At 35.3% G+C, this 19,133-nt stretch overlaps 1 protein-coding gene across 5 annotated transcripts in view; it reads right to left on the bottom strand.

Moving 5' to 3' along the window:
• Positions 1 to 19,133, bottom strand: part of LOC126919852 (segmentation protein cap'n'collar) — a 111,464-nt gene that overhangs the window by 52,854 nt on the left and 39,477 nt on the right. For all 5 annotated transcript variants that reach the window (XM_050729483.1, XM_050729482.1, XM_050729484.1 and 2 more), the window contains exon 3: positions 14,610 to 14,685. In XM_050729483.1, coding sequence (XP_050585440.1) covers positions 14,610 to 14,685 — 76 coding nt within the window. The remainder of the gene's footprint in view (positions 1 to 14,609; positions 14,686 to 19,133) is intronic.

The raw sequence follows: 19,133 nt of genomic DNA, 5'->3' as shown, positions 1-19,133 counted from the left end.
AATTTCTCGTTTATTAAATATCATCATCTTTTGCATAAATGTAAATAGCGCAGTCGGACTTAAAACCAGATTCTTATGCATTGATATAAATATATTTTACTGGTGTCTGACGGTGACTAGCGATTCCCAGTGCCAACCAGTAGGTTGGACTCGACAGATGATAAAGGCTGTAAACCACTGCTGTTAAGATGGTATCTAAATCCTGTCAAATGCCTGTTCTATCGATACCCTTTATTCCTGTGTCGTCACTCTTATTCGAACTCTGTCTCGCGCGCGCGGGACGTATCAGATTAATTTCCTAATTACCATCGACACGGCCTCACTACCAATGCCGCATATATTACATGTTACGTAAAAGTAGTATCCTGAAATGAAATTTTTGGAACAAATCCTTCCTTCGATCGTTACTAAATATAAAAACGTTTTGCCCGCAACGATGAATTTATAATTCATGCTCAAGAGTTGATATGGTTATCTGTTGTTTAAGAAAAAGTAATTACCATGTAATTGTTATGATAGCTGTTATTTATTTGTTATTTTCTCGATATCTTACGCTGCCTTATAGTTTTACAATTTAAGTGCATTTACCTTGTTTCTATACGAATATACTGAAAGGATGATCTCGTCTTTCTTAATCTATTTTCTATGGGTATTTTTTAAGCGTGTCAATTGTACGAAATATTAAAAAGATATTCTTAATTAAGCGTATAATCTATGGTGGAGTATCGTACTTTGGTTTGGAAAAGTCAAAGAGAAAGATTGACTACATACGAGTGGTAACTAGAATTTCGGAGCATTGATTTATTAATCAATAAGTGCAAATCATTGTAGCCCATGGCGAACTATTCTGTATAAGCGAAATGCGATCACCGACAAAAGTATAACGTAACAATGCGTGCTCGATCTTCTGGAACGTTCACGGAGGAACCAAGTCTAGGACATCCTCTGTATACGATAAATAATAGTGGCTGCATGAACTTGTGCTTTTCCAACATCGCGGTCCGTCTCCGCAATACGTACTGATAGATACGATCCTGGTTTTTAACTTTTTCTTTCGTTTCTTTGTGAAATGAGTACGCAGCGACACGATATAGATCCAATTTCTGTAAATTATCAACAGTATTTCGGAAATTAGAAAGTGAGAAAAATATAATACACTCCTTTTTTAAACAGTATCGATATTTTTATTTTACATAGAATTGCCTGAAATTATTCGTTTCCTTTTTTAAATCTATTCTAAGACGTTCTAAATTAAAATAAGAAGGAAAACGGGATACTACTAAGTACCGTCTTCTCTAATATTCTATTTATATTTATCGATATCGTAACGTAACATTTTTTCGTGTAAAGTATTTGTACGTATAATGCCTCATCAGATCGTACAAACATTTTGAATGAGTTAGAGATAGTAACTTCCTCTTCTACAATTTAATGACTTATACGTATAGTAAATAACGTATTTTATACGTTTAATAATGAGGTAAAAATGTAAATTATTATTAAATGTAAATGTAAATATGTAACACGCACTATTTTTGGATTCGTGTACTAAAAAAGAGCTGAGAAGTTCCTGCAATCTGGGACATTATTTATGGATGTATGTATCTGCGTATGTGGCAGTGATATGACGAAAAAGGTTATCAACTTACAGAAACCATTTGCATAATATTAATATGTTATGATTAAGTATGGGCTGTTGCACAAGATATTAAAACGTTGTACGTTGTAAAGTTTCGAGAGAACTTTGATTTCTTCAAATCGAAATTAAACTACTAGGTAATCTAAATTTTCCTATTACGTGTAAACTCGTAACGTCCTATCACTTTTTACACTGTGTATTTATGTAACCAGACGCTAATGTTTTTTTATACTTGCTCCCTTTTTTTTCCACAACTTACATAATACGCATAAAATAATGTTTACCATATCCGATTCACTGACAGGCTTTCCTATATCACTGATACATAAAAACCACATCTCACGTGATGTTGTATCAATTAATTGCATCTACTTGATTATTTAAGTTGCACCTGTGTACATAGCTCTTCGACGTTCTTCATAAATTACTTCTTTTACGGTGTTCAGTGTAAATATTACGCAGAAGTATTTGAAGTTTTTGTAACCATATGAAGGTAAATATCATTAAATGATACGAGATCTATTATAATTGGATCGCATTAACTAATACATAAATACAATAGTGTTTAAATACAGTGTCGTATAAATACTCCTTTATTCACCGTACACCACAAAATAGACGACTGTTACCGATATGGTAAAAATCTTTTGATACGAAGGTTGCTAAATTTCGTTCGTCAACGATATACATCTCAGAAATCTTATCTAAACCATATGCCAAACTGTGTTTCAAAGTAATTAACTGGCAAGTAGTCGCTAATAACTGAAGGTAAGAAGATAAAGCAAATTACTAAAATTCATAGTGTATCGATTTCTACCTTTTCTTTATCTGTCACTATAGAGCCTGGTAAAAAGAAGTATTTCATTGGAAAATAAGACTGTACCAATAATCTTTGTAGCCATTGTATATCGTATTTTTATGACCACGCGAGCCTAATGTTTTAATAGCAATGGAATCCTGTATTTAACCAACATTGAGCCGTAATGTATAGCCAGGCAATAGCAAAGGATTCTGTAAACGGGGTCAGAGACCTAGTTAACACCCTCGTACACACCAGTCATTCTGGATGTCAAGTTCTGCCGTCAATGAGCATTGTTGCCACCTCATACTATGACGTTCGCTCTTCATGTTTAGCTTGCACTTTTCGTTGGCCACGCGTTCACGAGAGCAACGGTAGCCCAGTCATGCTTAGGCGGTGCATTTTTCTCGTTTCGACATTCGAAAACTTCTTCTCTGATCGTATTTGCTTCCGTATCCGTTCCTCCCTCCTTCCCCTATCCGTTTTGCTCGTTCCAAAATAACGTAATAGCAAAGTTGTTCGCACGGAAACTGGAACGTGATGCCATAACGCTCGAATAGCAGATTTTATTTCAATTCGCTCAACACGCAATAAATTATCCGATTAATTATATATAATTTACAAAGTATACACGGTTGACGTATCACGAGATCCTTCTTTGTAAACGAGGTATGATCTTGTCTGGATAATGTATGAAATTTGGCGCGGTGATATTGCAAGATGCAGGTTGCGAGGATCTTGATCTTGATCTTGACATCTTGGAAATTCAGAGTTTAAGAAGCTCAGTGACGCGTCTTCGTCCCTTATTTCCATGGAACAGAAACATATCGAAGCGATTTATTTGTTAGCGTACGAGTTAGGTTAGCACCACAAGCGTAAAACTAAGCTTTCGAGAAAAGGAAAAGATCATGGTGACTGGAAATCTCTGTTTGAAAAGATGTTTAAATGAAATTGACTTGTACCCGTTACCACTTTTCCTTACAACGATGCCCTAAAAGAGACGTCTCGTTCCCGAAAACAAGATTTTGTTGAACCTTCGACGTGTTGCAAGTTGTCATGATGCACGAATTCTCTCTCGAGATGCAGTGGCACAGTGACCTATTCCATGACAAAACATATTTTGAATTAGTCGATCGCTAGCTTCGTGCGCTACTTATACACGGTGGTCCTAAATTCGTGATATGAACGAAATCAGGCAAGTTCTATGGCTCGAAACAAGATGAAAATCAAGAACAAGAAAATTGCGTTTGGAGGCCTCATTTATGCTACTTCAAGTGTCACAAATATATTTTTCTCAGTACGAGCAAGTGGTCCTCACTATATGCTTCAATTAACTACAATTATTTTCAATCACGATTCATTTTTATGCTTTTTAGATTTGATTGAAGATCTTGAAGAACGTTTGCGAAGCAACGAACAAAATTGACGCGAGATCTAAGTTTTTAGAGATGTTAGAATAATTTTCTTTAGATCACAAGATCTTCGTTTCACTTTTAAAAGGAATTTCTCATGAGAGTCAGTTGGAAAAATGGCTTGATGCAATAATGACAGGTTGAAGGTTGACTGAAGAGAGACTGTCTAGAAAGGGCTAATGGTACTTGAAGTGACAGGTCGACCTTAACCAACCTAGTCTGATACATATCTATCCTAAATCAACAGAATTCTCGGCCAAAAGCTTACCTTATGCCTTGGCTACCTCTTATTTAATGTTTGGATTTGCATTTTTCTCTATTCTACAATTTGTATTTTTGTTCCTTGGATCGCGAACGTAAAGTATAAATGACATTTCCTATATTGGATAATCCATTTTGTAATCAATTCTGAGAAACAGATGCATTTACTGATTTTGTAAAATTACTAATTGTTGCGATTATCCGACGGAAATTGCGTATTATCTGTTATAAAACTAATCTTTTATAGCAAATTCAAATATACTTATCTACCGCGCGTTCAATGATAATTTACGATATATCCGATGCGAGAAAATTGGAAAACCAAACCAATCACCTTTAAAATCTGCAATAATTTTATCTTTTTTATATTAAATTTTCCAAACGTTTTATCTTATTAAATTACAAAATTCAGAAATCGTTTGATTTTCAATGGATACCTTAAATAAATTGTTATAATTTAGGCAATGTCTAAGAAAAATGAATTGACACAGAACTAAAAAGAAAAAAGAAAAAAGAAATACGTACAATTTGACAAAACAATTAATAACGACTTTCATATCTGACTAAAAGTAAGGCCCAACAATGAAAATCTTAACGAATCTTTGGATACGCTCGCTGCTTATGGAACAGGGATGATTTGCAAAAACATATCTAAGGAAATCGTAGAAGCAATGCGGACCAGGTAAAAACTTTTACAGTTCATAGAAAAGCTCTATTGTAGCGACACGAGATCTTTGAAAAGGTAAAAAAAAGGGGCGGAGGAGACACCACCGACCTAACTTTTCAACGCTACCGGCAACTGTCGTCTTATTCTGACTCGGATGCTTTAGCACAACTTTTATATTAATGTTTTAATCCATCGATTGAAATATTTCTGGCGTACAGTCGACGAAAGAGACAGTCTTTTGTCAAAAAGAAGAGATCTCACTGAAGGAGATAGAATTATAGCCTGTTTAACTGTCGCTGGCTCCGGATGGAGTCGCCATATTTAATCTAAGGTGGGAAAGCTAACGCGAGTTAAATACAGCTAAATATAGTGGCTTCCGGCTTAATGTAATTCTTTTGCCTTGGACATCGACAGATATCTCTATTACGTTAAATAGAAATCTTTGCATCTACCTAAATCATAATTTCAACTAAAACCTAACGTAAATTCAGCAAACCCCAATAAAATAAACCCTAATTTCGATTAAAACTTTACCAACAATTAGTAACAATTATTAATTTCGAATTAATTAAAATTTTTTACTTAAAAGGATTTATTTAGTACGTTTGTCGTTTCAACTATCGCCACTGTTACACTACATAATTATTCCTTTTTTCAATAATAAAATTTCTATTCTTTAGTCATAAAGTGGCATTAAAATACAAAAATTCAACGAAAAATGAACTTATCTATGATACGATATAAAGTAATAAATAGTAAGTATAAATACGATATCTGCGTATAAAGAAATGTAAGCGTATTAATTGACGAATGATTCTTGCAAGCCGATATTCAAAATACTTTTAATAAAATGCATCAGAATCGTAAACACGACTACAGTGATTAATGTCGCCAAGTAACGATTTAATTTACGATCTTGTTATTTTCCATCGATACGCGTTCGTCGACATAACTCTGCGCTTCAAATTCAAATACAAATTCAAATACAACTCGCGTAGAAAGATATATTTACGCAGGAAGATACAGCTTTTTTTCAATACGTCACATCTATTGTTGTATATTTTCATCCCTAAGCTTCCTGGAAGTGCCCTCCCGAATTCGTTCTGAATCCGTGGCGTGCAACGAGCCACGATATGAGTAATGATGCGTGCTCGTGTTATAGGGGTGGATACAGCAAGTCATGGCTCCGAGTATCCCTATAACCCCATACATACCTCGCCATCCAGCTGCCCCCCAAACACCGTCCTCCATGGGGGTTTCTCACTGAAATAGCCGAACTAACATGGCGGAACACGTACGACTCCAAATATTGATTCCCTCTTGGGATTTACCAGCGACTTGGATCGCTTCCAAGGATTCCACCATTTTCTTTCAAATTTCACAAGAGAAATTAAATACAGTATGCCGATGTTTATTGCGAAAAATTTCGAATTCGTGAAATATCTGGCTGATAATATAGTCGAGTTACATTATATTCGAATTTATATTATTATATTGCTATTTATACTATTATTATATCGAATTTATATTCGAAGTACGAAATCCTTGAACATCTGATATAAGAAATCTCCCCTTTTCATTTTCTCGTTGTTAATTCTTTTCTTGCTGAACCCAAAGTATATAACACTTTTCAATTTCTTCGTCACTATATTAATATGTATCAAGCTTTTCTTATTATATCGATATACGATGAATAACCTAACAGGTAAACGTCAAATCGCGTAATATACCTACGCAAGTTTGATTATTACGCGTGAAGTTCAAGGTGGAACTTAAAAATGTCCGAGTCTCACCAAGATTCATATAACTCTATCTAATCTCGTTAATAACGATATAAGTAAATATTGTCTTTTTATTATGGAAGGAAACTTAATAATTTTTGTATTTTATATGCTTGCGGAATAGGTGGTTCACGAAGGGTCCGTTCTCAATTCCGTATCCACTTTCGATGAAATTAGTCACGGTTGTTGCTACGCATCGAGCCAGTCGGATATTATTTTTTTCTCTCTTTGTGAGCGCTCGTGACGAATCGAAGCGGAAATTAATACAACACTGGGAATAAATTGCATTCGATCGTTCTCAATGCTTCTTGCTAATTTTATTGCGACGAAAAACTATGTATGGATAATATAAAAAACCGAGCGCCTATGCTATATAAATGTACAATACAGAAATGAATATATCCATTGTATCAAGATAAACACGTTCGTCGTTCAGAATTAAAGATGACGCGATAGCTAAGTATTATGTAGGCTTTTATAAGATACGTTATACGTATTACCCATAGCAGCATGCTTCGTGCAAGTTTGCAGAGCGTTGAACAAATTTATTGACGCGCCAATTATTCATTTTTTAATGAATCTTAAAATATTTATATATTTTTTTTATGCAAGTAAAATATTTATTTCTATTGAAATAGAAGAAAAGAGTATATAGGTACGCGTGTATAGTTAAATGCGCGCACACGCATGGCGGATGCGGCCATGCTTTCACGATCTCTTCCCCCTTGAGATTTCTGTCGTCCACGCACGAATACGCACTGTGTACCGCCCGCGCACGTGGCAGATGTTCCATTTTACGTACTCACGCATACGTTTTCCATGCTGTTTCCCCACCATTCGCGATTCTACTATCCCCATCCGATTTCACGTTCCCACCAATTGACCATCCGCTTATCCTTTAATTCCTATACAATTTATAATTATACCATGGATGACGATATATTTACAGCGAGTTGTTACGCTAATAAGATTTGTTTTTCTGTTATCGAATATCAACACGAAGGAAACGTCGTAACGTTATCAAACGTCCTTGCTATGGAACTTAAGATATTTATTAATACCTATATCTTTCGCTGTATTTGTCGATCGTTCGAATAAATGTTAGAAATCAGGTATGTTGCGAACAAGATAAAACGTATTAAGCTTTTATCAACTATGATGAATAAAACAAAGATTTTTAGTACTAATGGAATATTGAAAATAATTTAATTATACTTGCAGACACTTATTGTTAGAAGCGTTTTAATTATCTGTATGTTACGTACATTATCGGTGAAGCAGTTACTATATTAATGAATCATGAAATTATCAGTTGTTATCTTCATACTTAGTCATATATCACATTATATTTTCATAGTACCGAATAATTGTATATTTTCAAATTATGTACTATTATTATTTCAGATATATTATGCGTAGGTATTTGTTCTTTCTTAATTTTATTTATATAAAAAAGTTTGTAACTATATAACCATATAACCATATAACGTATGTTTATATAAAAACTCATTATATATATATATATCTATGTGTATACAGTAGCTATACATACAACAGGTAGCAGTACGTTTTGTAAAAGCATCGAGAAAGCAAGATTCATTCGCTGATCTCACTGCATAGTGATAAAATTCTAATAGCGATCTCACGAACCGTGGCTAGCGAAGCGAATCAATGGTCAGTGTCACTTCTTACAGCTTAATCAATGCCGACACGAAACTTACTGCTTCTTTGTAAGTGAAGGAGAAAACGAGTCATCATTTGAAAAAAAGAAAAAGGAAAATAAATTATATTATCTTGCAGACATAAATATTAATATCTTTTTTCTGACCTCCAGATTAAAAAAAAGATTTCATTATCAATATAGGTTAAAATATATTTATGCAATTCTGCTTTGTACACCATGGCAAAGCAATTAGAAAAGTAGATAAATACGATTAAACTTTTACGTCGAGGTAAAATAATGAAATGAATATTACAATACAAATACCTGTTAATAACTATTTGTTGAAATCCTACTAACATGACACGAATAATAAAAAAAAGAGAGAGAGAATGTCTGCGTGTGTAGATTGATAAAATGACATTTTCTAATTTTTATACCTTATTAGATCGCTTTCGTTCGATATTCAACCTCAACCTATCTTCGATTGCTTCCTCTATTCGATGAATTATTAAAGGCAGAGATAAGTCTGTAAGTATATTGAAGAAGGCGGGGTCGGTCACGTTCAACGCCTATTACAAAATTTCAATGCGGCAGTTGAAAGTCAATACAAATGACAAAATAGAAATGTATGTACTACATATGTCTATTTTAATACACTATATACATGCGATGTATGACATTAAGTAGAATTATTCTTCGTTCCAATTGTTTGCTGCTTGTCCTACAAAGTTGTTATTTTAAACAGATTTATTTAATTTCGCACAGTCTATATGCTAAATAAATGTTAATTGTATTTCAAATAACTATTCATGATAGATGGTGCAAATCAAATTAGAAGGGACTTTAAATTACTATAGGCAGCTATACGTTCATTAAAGATAATACCAAATGCATGATAATTGCGGATGTTTATGTAAATTCATATTTTTATGATCATACTTATACTTAAAGAAGTAGAGCTTAAACGAATTTTTTCGCTTGCTATATAACATAATATTGTAACGAATACTATAAATCGAATTCTTGCTTATTACTTACTTTCTTTTTCTATTAAACAGGATCATTCTATAAATTTGTTCGCTATAATACAAAACGTTTCTATAATATAATAATAATATAATATATTTAGTAATATAATTTAGTAATATAATTATATTATAATATAGTTTCTATAATATAATTTCTATAATATAAAACGTTTCGATCAAAATGTTAAATAAAAGCAATTCTTTTCTAAATTAAATATAGGACAAAGACAAGTAATCGTATCAAATAGGAAGATAATTTAATTCTCTGTCTCTTCTAAAAGTATCCTATTCGTAATTGAATTTATTCAACGAAATTTTTCGACCGTAAATAACGTAACATCAAATAAATTAATATTTCAGAAATCATGTCCAAAGCCACGAAATTAGAATACGCTTCACGACAAAAGTCCGAGCGAATTTTTAATCACGGCGGAACATTATCGATAACGTAAGAAAGAAAAATACATCGTGTCGATCGAAGGAGAACACTTCGCGGCGCACCCAAAGTCTTCGTGGCGAGACAATGCTATGATAATTTATTCCTCGGATATAAACTTTTTATAAGATCCGTCGTGTAATCCATCATGCTTCGTCAAATTGGTACAAGCGCCTTGTATGTCGACGGCATCATACAGCACCTTTTTATCCTCCTCTTTACCCCACCTCTTGATTCCCTTTTCACGAAAGCACTTGGTCCTCGTGCGTGAAGATCGCGATTCGCGCGAACCCACGTCTATGTAACCGCCAGGAAACGATTTGTAATAGTGTTAGGGATTACGTGTTGCGAATAAATTTACATGTAATCGTAAGAAGTCCCTTCGAATGCAACTCTATATCGAGCTACAACAATATCGTTTTGCAATTTCCCAGCGGTCAAGGTATTATGGCGCTTGATTATTCACCCAAGCTTCCCAGTGCACTGAACTTTTACCGTAGATATATCATCCGCAGTTTAATGAATTATTTGTTCATTAATCAGATAACGGCCGGCTTTCGTTCCAAAGGCAACCGTTGCGTGTCATTTTTTCCATTTTTTCCCCGCTTTTTTTCCTTTTTCTTATTTCAAAGAGCAAGGCAGGTTCTCAGTAATAGGAATGAGAAGGGCCATGTTTGGAAATGAAGACTACAGGAAGAACGCGATAAGTCGTATTTCCCATTTTTTTCAGAGGCTGGCTGCTTTAAAATTCAGTACGTTGTTAATTAATCGTAGCAAGGTAAATTAATCTTATTCGAGATAAGCTAGGTAATTCGCCTTGTAATTTGGCAAATTCGGTTGTGAACGATCCTTAAACGATCTATATTTGAAAACAGACTAGGTATTTAATTCTTTATTAGTAGCGTGACAAACATGCTTGATAGCTAGATGGCCATAATTTCTTACAAGAATATAACTTCTAGTCGTTAAGGAAAAAGAAGTCGGTTCAATTAATGCTAACATCCGCGATTCTGACTATTATGATTCAGTCGCGTGTGTATTATATTATTTCTGGAAGTTATTTTGTTATTTACTTTCTTAGTTCTTATACGTATAATATCTCCTCGCCGAGCCAAATAAACCTGCCAAAGGGTTATTCGAACCGTTTTCTCGTTTTTGTTATTTTCTCTTGCTGAATCTGAAGTTACGCGGCATTTCCTCATTTCTTCGCTTTTATATCAAAGATTAATGAAGCTCCATAATACACAACGGCTTTGGTCATTGCATGCAAAATTCAAGATTGAATTTTAAGATGATGAATCTTAGATGACTCAAGTAACTCTACCTTACTCTGTGTTATCGAAATTATCCTTCAATTTCGCTTTGGGACTAAATACGTATCTTTTCACTATCTGCATGATATAAAGATATTGTCTTTCATACAATTAAAATATTACTGATATCAAAATACTGTTTGTCTCAACAATTATATCTTTGGCTGGACGTGACAGGTTCTTCTCATTCTCAACTATTCTACGTAAAAATATTTCTTCCGAATCATATGGCGACATTAAAATCCCAATGTCGTTTACTTTATACGTTAAAATTATTTGGACATAGCTATGTCAGGTTAAATGTTAAGCGATAAAGATACTTTTTTTTATCTCTCGAAAGGTCTGTATCTCGATTGGAGCCCCGTTCGTTATTCTCTATTTTTCTCTTAGTAAATCTTAAAGAATAGCGACGCCCAAGGAATTTGTGCTTTCTTTTGTCGAGCGACTCATTAATCACACAATGCCGTACGTCGAGTCGATCGATCGACGACGAGATAGCCGCGTAATGAGCTCCGCTGCTCTTGTTAGTCTGGTCGGTGCTTTGTAAAACGAACTTATTATTGCGGAATCGAATTAATTTACTACACCAACGGCTCTGTGTCGTGCAACAAATAAGCAAACCGTAAATTGCGGTAAATTGTAACGGTCGCTCTTTAACTCTCGTTATTTTTCTCCTAAATGACAAAATAATTTATCATGCTACGGCTCTGCATATTGTTTCGGGAATGATAAAAATATAAAAGAGTCACGATGGTAATTATATCGTTTAATTTAAGAAACACTTTTATTTTTAAAAAACAGTGAAAACACACACTCATATATATATATATATGAGTATGATAGAACCCAACGTATGGTAGAAAAATATTTTCTGTGTAATCTTGTTTCTCGGTATATTCGACTGCTGTTTAACGTAATGTTACACATTTACATTCTCTTCCCACGGTGAAAAATAATTTTTAACGTGGATTAAAATCAAATCTCGCGTCGAATAATACCTATACAGCGTAAGAATGAAAGGCAACGAATCAATTTTCTTTTTCACATCTCCATGCACATACGGTGGCTCAAAGTATTCAAACACTTACAGAAACTTTCTATTACTTCTTTCTATTACGTATACGTGTAATGAGACACGACGATCATGACTATAATTAATCGAATTTGTAATGATTCTGAAAATATCTACAGAAATTACTGTATTTATCGCAAGAATATATTCCGCAAAGACCACGAAGATATTTAAAAATTCAAGTGCACATTATGTATCTACTCGCTATTCAGCGGGACCACTTTTAACATTCGTTATACATTTAAAAGCGCTATTCACGCTGTGTATTAATTGTTTACTAAATAAACGTTACGTTAGCATCGTAGCGTAAGTATCCTGTAACTTTTACATACATTTCCCGATCCGTTGCAAATTTGACCAAAGCTACCCTAATCACGAAAATCGTGTCTCGCAACAATACCACTGAAACCTCAAAACATGTTTTTTTTTTATATAAAACATTCAGTATAGACATAAAACGTATATACTAAATACTTCACGAGCCATTTGTGCAACCTATGTAAAATCAAATCGTCATATAGGGAAATGCTTTCGAAGCATCCATCGATCAAATTTCTCGCTTTTCTTTCTCCCAAAAAACGGAGAACAAAAACGAGACTCGAACGAAACAAAAAAAAAAAAAAAAAAAGAAGAAGAAGAAAACAGAAAAAAAGGAGGAAGAGAAATAAAGAACGAGGTTCGCGGATACGCCGACATTTTAAAAAGGTTTTAACGAGCGAACCTTCGTCAAGCGTCGATACGAAACACGACGTAGAGTGGATCGCGGTGGGCTAGGCGCACTCTCTGGTCGTCGCGACGTAAAGTAATTAAATGCAGAGAAGGGGAAACCGAGCGAATACGAAGGGCTGCTGAGGATGGTGGGGTTCGAAGGTAAGGGAGGGAAGAAAGCAGCGAGGGCGTTCCTGTAGCCACTCCCCGACTTCTCCACGAGACTTTACGAACTGGAACCTCTGGCTCTCTGAAATCTCTCACTCCCGCCGTACCTGGACAAAGTGTATCCTACCAGCCAGCCAAACGTTCAGCTTCGTGTTAGACGATCCTTCCTTCTCTGCATACGTTCATTCTTGATCTCGTACCAACGCGCAAAAGTGTCTCCACGAATTATTTTCAGTTGTCCGGCGACGTTCTTTTCACGCTGGTTGGCCACAGTCCTTCGGATTATGCAACAATTGCGCGAAAGAAATTCTCCGCGGTGAGCTCTCTATACACGGCAATGTACTTGAACGTACTGAAATTTAACGCGACTATGAGTACGGAGAGGTAATAGCAATGGAATGAAATTTTTCTGTTTACTTTTTTCTTTATTTTTTTGAGCTACGTTATAGGGGAGGAAGGTGATAAGTTACGTTGTTCATTTCTTAGAGGGAAGCAATTAAAAAATTTCACGAGCGTTAAAATGAATTGAATGTATTTATAATCGGGTATCGAAATTGTGTTTGCTTTCGGGACTAAGTATGTATTTTTCTTAATCGTTTCGTTAGATACTTATAAAACATGTTACTTGTCGGAATAGAAAAATATGAATTGTATTAATAATTTTATTATTAATTCGGTATTGCTTTTGCTTTTATTGAAAAATTTCGTTGTGTATATTTTTCCACGGTATTAACTATACACATATTAATATTACATGTACGAAATTCCTTCTGTTTTATTTGAGTTATCCGAGCGACGTTGGGATCAACAACTTAACAGTATCTGTACTTACCATGACTTTTTCTGTAATGTGGAATCGAGTCAAATAGAGTGCGCAATTTATATATTTAGACATAAATTGTTGGAATGTCACGTTACATAATCGTTCATATAAATTTTGTGTCGCAAATAAAACCACTAATACGATTTCTACTTAGGATTTTATAAGACAACGCTTATCGCAATTTATAGTTAGACCAGATAGTTGCCGATACACGTCATTTACGCTTTTCATAGCGTTAACATTCCTTTTTGCCTTCGTTTACCGCCGTCACTACCGAATTATCTACCAATGTCTAATCGATATAAAAATGATTCGACTAAGGAAATAATCATCGAGTAGACTACATTTAATCAACGCGTTTATGGTAATTAGATTCGCGAGAGGTGCGGCCAGGAGCGGTCGTGGCTCTTAACTGCAGCGAACCTTCAAATTGGCTTTTACAAATTGCAACGTTAATTTGACACGCTTTGAATAGAAGGAGCTACGCGAACTAGCTGTATATAATTGTCCCTGGTTTTTACCGGCGTGTTGGGACGTCTACGGTATACGGACGGTGTCTATCACCTTTGATTGACTCTTTAATTAGAGACTGATACGCAAAGCAAGCGTTCAAAGCAGCGCATAAACGTATTATGTAATCAAAATTATGAACACCTTTCATAGTGCTGCTGTGCTTGTTATACGGTTCTTTTGGATATATAACTACCTACCTAGTTATTCTCGCATAGTTCGCACAAATATCGCAATATTTCTTTTACGAATAAAATTTAGAAATAAAAATTTCATACAAGTTTCATCTTAAGTTGTTTAATTGCACGATAAAGCTAATTTGCACTTACCAGTTTCGAGATCGACCGTATAAGGAAGGCCTGCCCATGGATCATCTTGTGGCTCGTCATATTCCTTTGTGTCTTTCTGGAAATGAAACACCGAGGAAATGTTCCTAGCAGCCAAGAATATATTCCGTTGAGCGAACAAAACCGGACTTAGTCTTTTAACAGGAAAGAAACTTTTTTCTTGTCTGCTTCAAGATACGATGACACCCAATCGAATCAATAGGAAGAACTCTTTGATACTGAGAAATGTTTACGTAGCCAATTCCTCGTAAACAAGCCGCAATTAGCAATTAAGTTGGGTTTAGATGTCGTTAAATAAACGGAGTAATAAATTAACAAATTACCGTGATAAATATCTAACAAATCTAAAACGTCAAGTGTCAACTGATTTCTTAACAAACCAGCGATTAGCAAGCTTTTCTAGTTTAGAAGATATCCAGTAAACTGAATAATAATATTTTAACTTGGATTATAAACGAAAGTTCTAAATTATCGATTTCTCATTCGGTTAAACGCTTTAATCGATTAGTTCGTTTCGATATTCATTTTAAAAACGTTATTATTAATTCCCACTGAATATTATTTACAACGTTAACAACGTTGCGTCAATTTGATGTTTCATTCCTAACTTGTTTTCATTGCTTTACAGTATTAACATCATTATATTCATCTTTTCAACGCGTCAAAAATTCCATCGCCGCTTTTCTTATCATTTCTCTACCTATCTTATCTATTTATCCTTTACATTATCTTCTGTATTATTGTTAAAAATTCTTTTCAACTATCAACACTAGTCGTTCCATCGAAAAGAGACTGACAGATTGTTCGTACGTCGTAGCAAAAGCTCGCAATATCACGGATGAAGCCGTTTTCAAATTTAGATACGGCGGCCGACTTTCGGTGAAAACGCCATTCCGTTGATAATGAAAGGATCGAAAACGACGCCGCGTTACAATGGCTGAATTCACTCGGATGGCATTCGAGACCGTGAAGGTCGACGATCATAGAGACGTCATAATCAAGGGAACCTAACGGCAACGTGAAAAAGAAGCGGAGGGCGCTCATATGGCCGAGACCATAGGCTGGCCGTACCCCGTGTTATATACGGCCTGCAGTGAAATGAGTTTAATGAAAATAGCATTGTACTCGACCATTAATCATAGCGACTCTCTGATAGTAGCTATCCAACCAGTGGCTTCTCTCTCTCTCTCTCTCTTCTCCCTTTCCTGGCCTCCAGCTTTTCATCCCCTTCTATCGTTGCCTCAGTCTCTTTTTCATTCAGTGTGATGTATCGTCGTTGAGTGGTGCGTTATACCAAGATCCGGGGTTATGAATACAAACTTCGATCAATCCTCTCTCCACCCTTCGATCGAACAACTCCCGCGAAATGAAACTAAGTGCATCGCAGTTACGCGCCATCAAGGATCCGCGTGCATTCTCGTGCTCACTGTTTCCTGTTTAGATTCGCAGCTAATTTCCCCCGCTTTAATTTTACTGTTAAAATTTTTCGACTTTAGAACTACATCTATATTGTTATATGTATAATCTAAACATAAGGATAATTTTGTTTTACGTAGTTTTGTATGTATGGGCTGTTAGGAAGACACGTTGATCAAGTACGTTAATTGGAAATCAGAAAGAGGAGACGATATTATTATATCGCAAACGTTACTTTCCAAATTTACCTTGGAATTCTATATTGTGTGTGTCATCTTCTTGTGGTAAACGAACCGATGGAAGTATAAGATAATTCGTTTTTAGAGAACTTAATATTCATGGTGTATCTACGTAGGAAATGAAATTGAGAGATTGACAAAAAGTGGAGTTGATCAGTTTGGTTTCCGAGTTGATCATATATTTAATATCACATGTTGCATCGAATTTAATATTCACTTTTGCGTACACCTATCCTTCTGCTGATATGTCATTTGATTCAAGGATTCAAAGGATAGCATTTGAAGCAATATATCGAAAATATGTAAACACAAAATAATTTCAATTACTTAAATCGTTAGAATTATTTGTAGCCATCTATATGCTCGTTATTGTATATACCTATAATTTGTATTATATATAATTATTCATTTGTAATCTAAAGAATTGCAATAGTAATTACGACATGATCACGGAAGTAACTGGAAACCAAAGAAGTAGCAACATAACGATTCCAGAACTAAATTATCATCGTCGTACGATTATCTTTATCTTGTTTATTCGAAAAAGACGTGGCTCTTCTTCTCAACGACACGGTCGCCCGTATGACAATGGAGGTCCTGTCATCGTTATGAGTTTGCATCGTTCGCGCAGCTCTCAATTAAGATTTTCGAACTACTTAGAGTCTGCTTATTTCGGCCGTCACGAACGATCTGTCGGTTGAAAGCATACCTAGAATCTGTATTGATCTCCGCGAATATGTACGAAATCAATGGGCCACCGTGACCGTCGAACCAGCTATTGAAGTCGCTAGGTTGTTGCCAGTCACGGTTCTGCGAATAATTCGTAACCTGTCGTCTTTTCGAATTCGCAACACACCGATCCTGGCACCTTTTATCCTGGTTCTATTTTAAAAATGATAACTTCAGCTCTTGATTCGTTCGATTATTCTCACTGCCAACGAACATATAGATACGAAGTATGCGCAGAAAGAAAATAACAAATTGTTTTTAGTCCGACAAACACTAAATACACGCGACTAATTATAAGAAGCACAATGAGAAGTATAATACGCATGAAACACCTCGTATGTTTCTTCGTCTACAACTATACCTATCTAACCCTATACTGCAATAATTCAATTAATTAAAAAAAAAAGACAAGTGTCGCAAACAAAGCGTCAAGGATCCAGCAACGACTAAAATTCTATCTCGTTACTTGTAATTTCTATCTATATTTCTCTAACGAGAAAACTATAAAACTATGATCGAAACTATTCTCTGCCTGCGAAGAGGAAACAATTGTTCGAACAGGAACGAAAACAAAGTATTATATGTACGTATGTGAATAATGAAACTATAGGTAAGTATGGATGGAAACAATTCCGAAATACAACATCACGGGATCGACCGCCATTTTCTGCCGAAAATTCATCCGACAGAAACAATCAGGGAAGAGAAGGAGGCCAAACCCACTTCGGTTCGCTGGGCGCGTTTTCAATTTCCAGGACCATCAATACGTCCCTCAGAATCCCCCTGCCATGCTGCTCCAATCTCTTTGGCCCTGCTCTCCCCTCTCTTTTTATCTTGCTCTCTCCTCTCTTTTTTTCTCGGCTACGTCCCGCGACCAACCGGCTTTCTTCTCCCTCGCCCTAACCCTCATCTTCCTTTCCAGCTTGCTTTATCGATGCCGCCCCTCGTCCAGAGGGATGCTGTACATCTATCATTTTAACAAACCCTCAGCGATTGCACAAATGAACGCCATCCGTTCCGATGTTTTTACGAATACATTTTAGCTGGCTCCTGTCGTTATGCAAAAGAAAGCGAGAAGCCATCATCGAGTATCGTTCTTATGTTCTTCCGATTATATCGAGAACATAGGTGAGCGAAGTACGTCGTAGTAAGCGTCAGAAAAATGGAGAAATGATTTGTTCAGTGGGAAGAGGGACAACAGAAACGAGTTTTCTTGCTTTTAGTGAAAATTTGGTAATGGTACTTACGTCCTTTGTCGTTTCAGACGCTCTAATCGTAGGTAGAGTTTGGAGTTTATATTGAAACTATCGATGATCGAATTACAAATTTCTGTAGGTAAAGAAATTGAAGAATAAAATTGAAGAAATTGGAGAAAGAACGAAGAATACGTGGATAATATGGAAAGAAAGGGGATTTAGGGAAAGGATCATAGGAAAATGTCTTAAGACGCATTGTTATAGATCTGCAAAGTACCTAAATAAATTTATTCAATTGTAAGTAAGTTTCTATAGGAAGTTAAAAAAGGGCCTTCTAGGACTTTGAGTTTCCATTAGATCGAAAGAGATTATTTCCTTCGTATAAATGGAGCAAGTCGCTATAATCGAACCTGTCACCATTGCGAACGCAGATCGTTTGGAATTTCAGCCGAAGTCGTAAATTAAATATTCACGCCAGTCACTCCGAATGAGCGCCATTATTTCACGCTGGAACATAATACGGTGCACTTTTCGAGTATTCTCGTCCTATTAAATTGGAATCAACGATAAAAGATAATTTAATAGTGGCAGGCAAATTTAGATCGAAATTTTACCATTAATCTATTAGCATCCCGTTTTATATAAAAACAGACAAACTGTATACTCAATATTATTAACGAAATTCCAAAAAAAAAGAAAAAAAAGAAGTATATCGTATATTTTCCAATCAATCGGGCACGAAAGTTTCCAAATTTCTCTGCTTCAAGAAACATACAAGAATTCGATAAAAATCTTTCGAAGAACTTAAGTTGGGCGTTCGATCGAAACGAGGAAGATAGACTCGTATTTTTAAAGATATTCGCAGTTAAAACAATTTCAGGACTAAATATCGGGACAATGGCTGTCAATATACGGCGAAAGAAATT

This window comes from Bombus affinis, chromosome 8 (genome assembly GCF_024516045.1).
Source record: "Bombus affinis isolate iyBomAffi1 chromosome 8, iyBomAffi1.2, whole genome shotgun sequence".
Taxonomy (NCBI): Eukaryota; Metazoa; Arthropoda; class Insecta; order Hymenoptera; family Apidae; genus Bombus; species Bombus affinis.
Note: the sequence above shows the minus strand (reverse complement) of the source record. Positions and strands in the feature narration are given on the sequence as shown.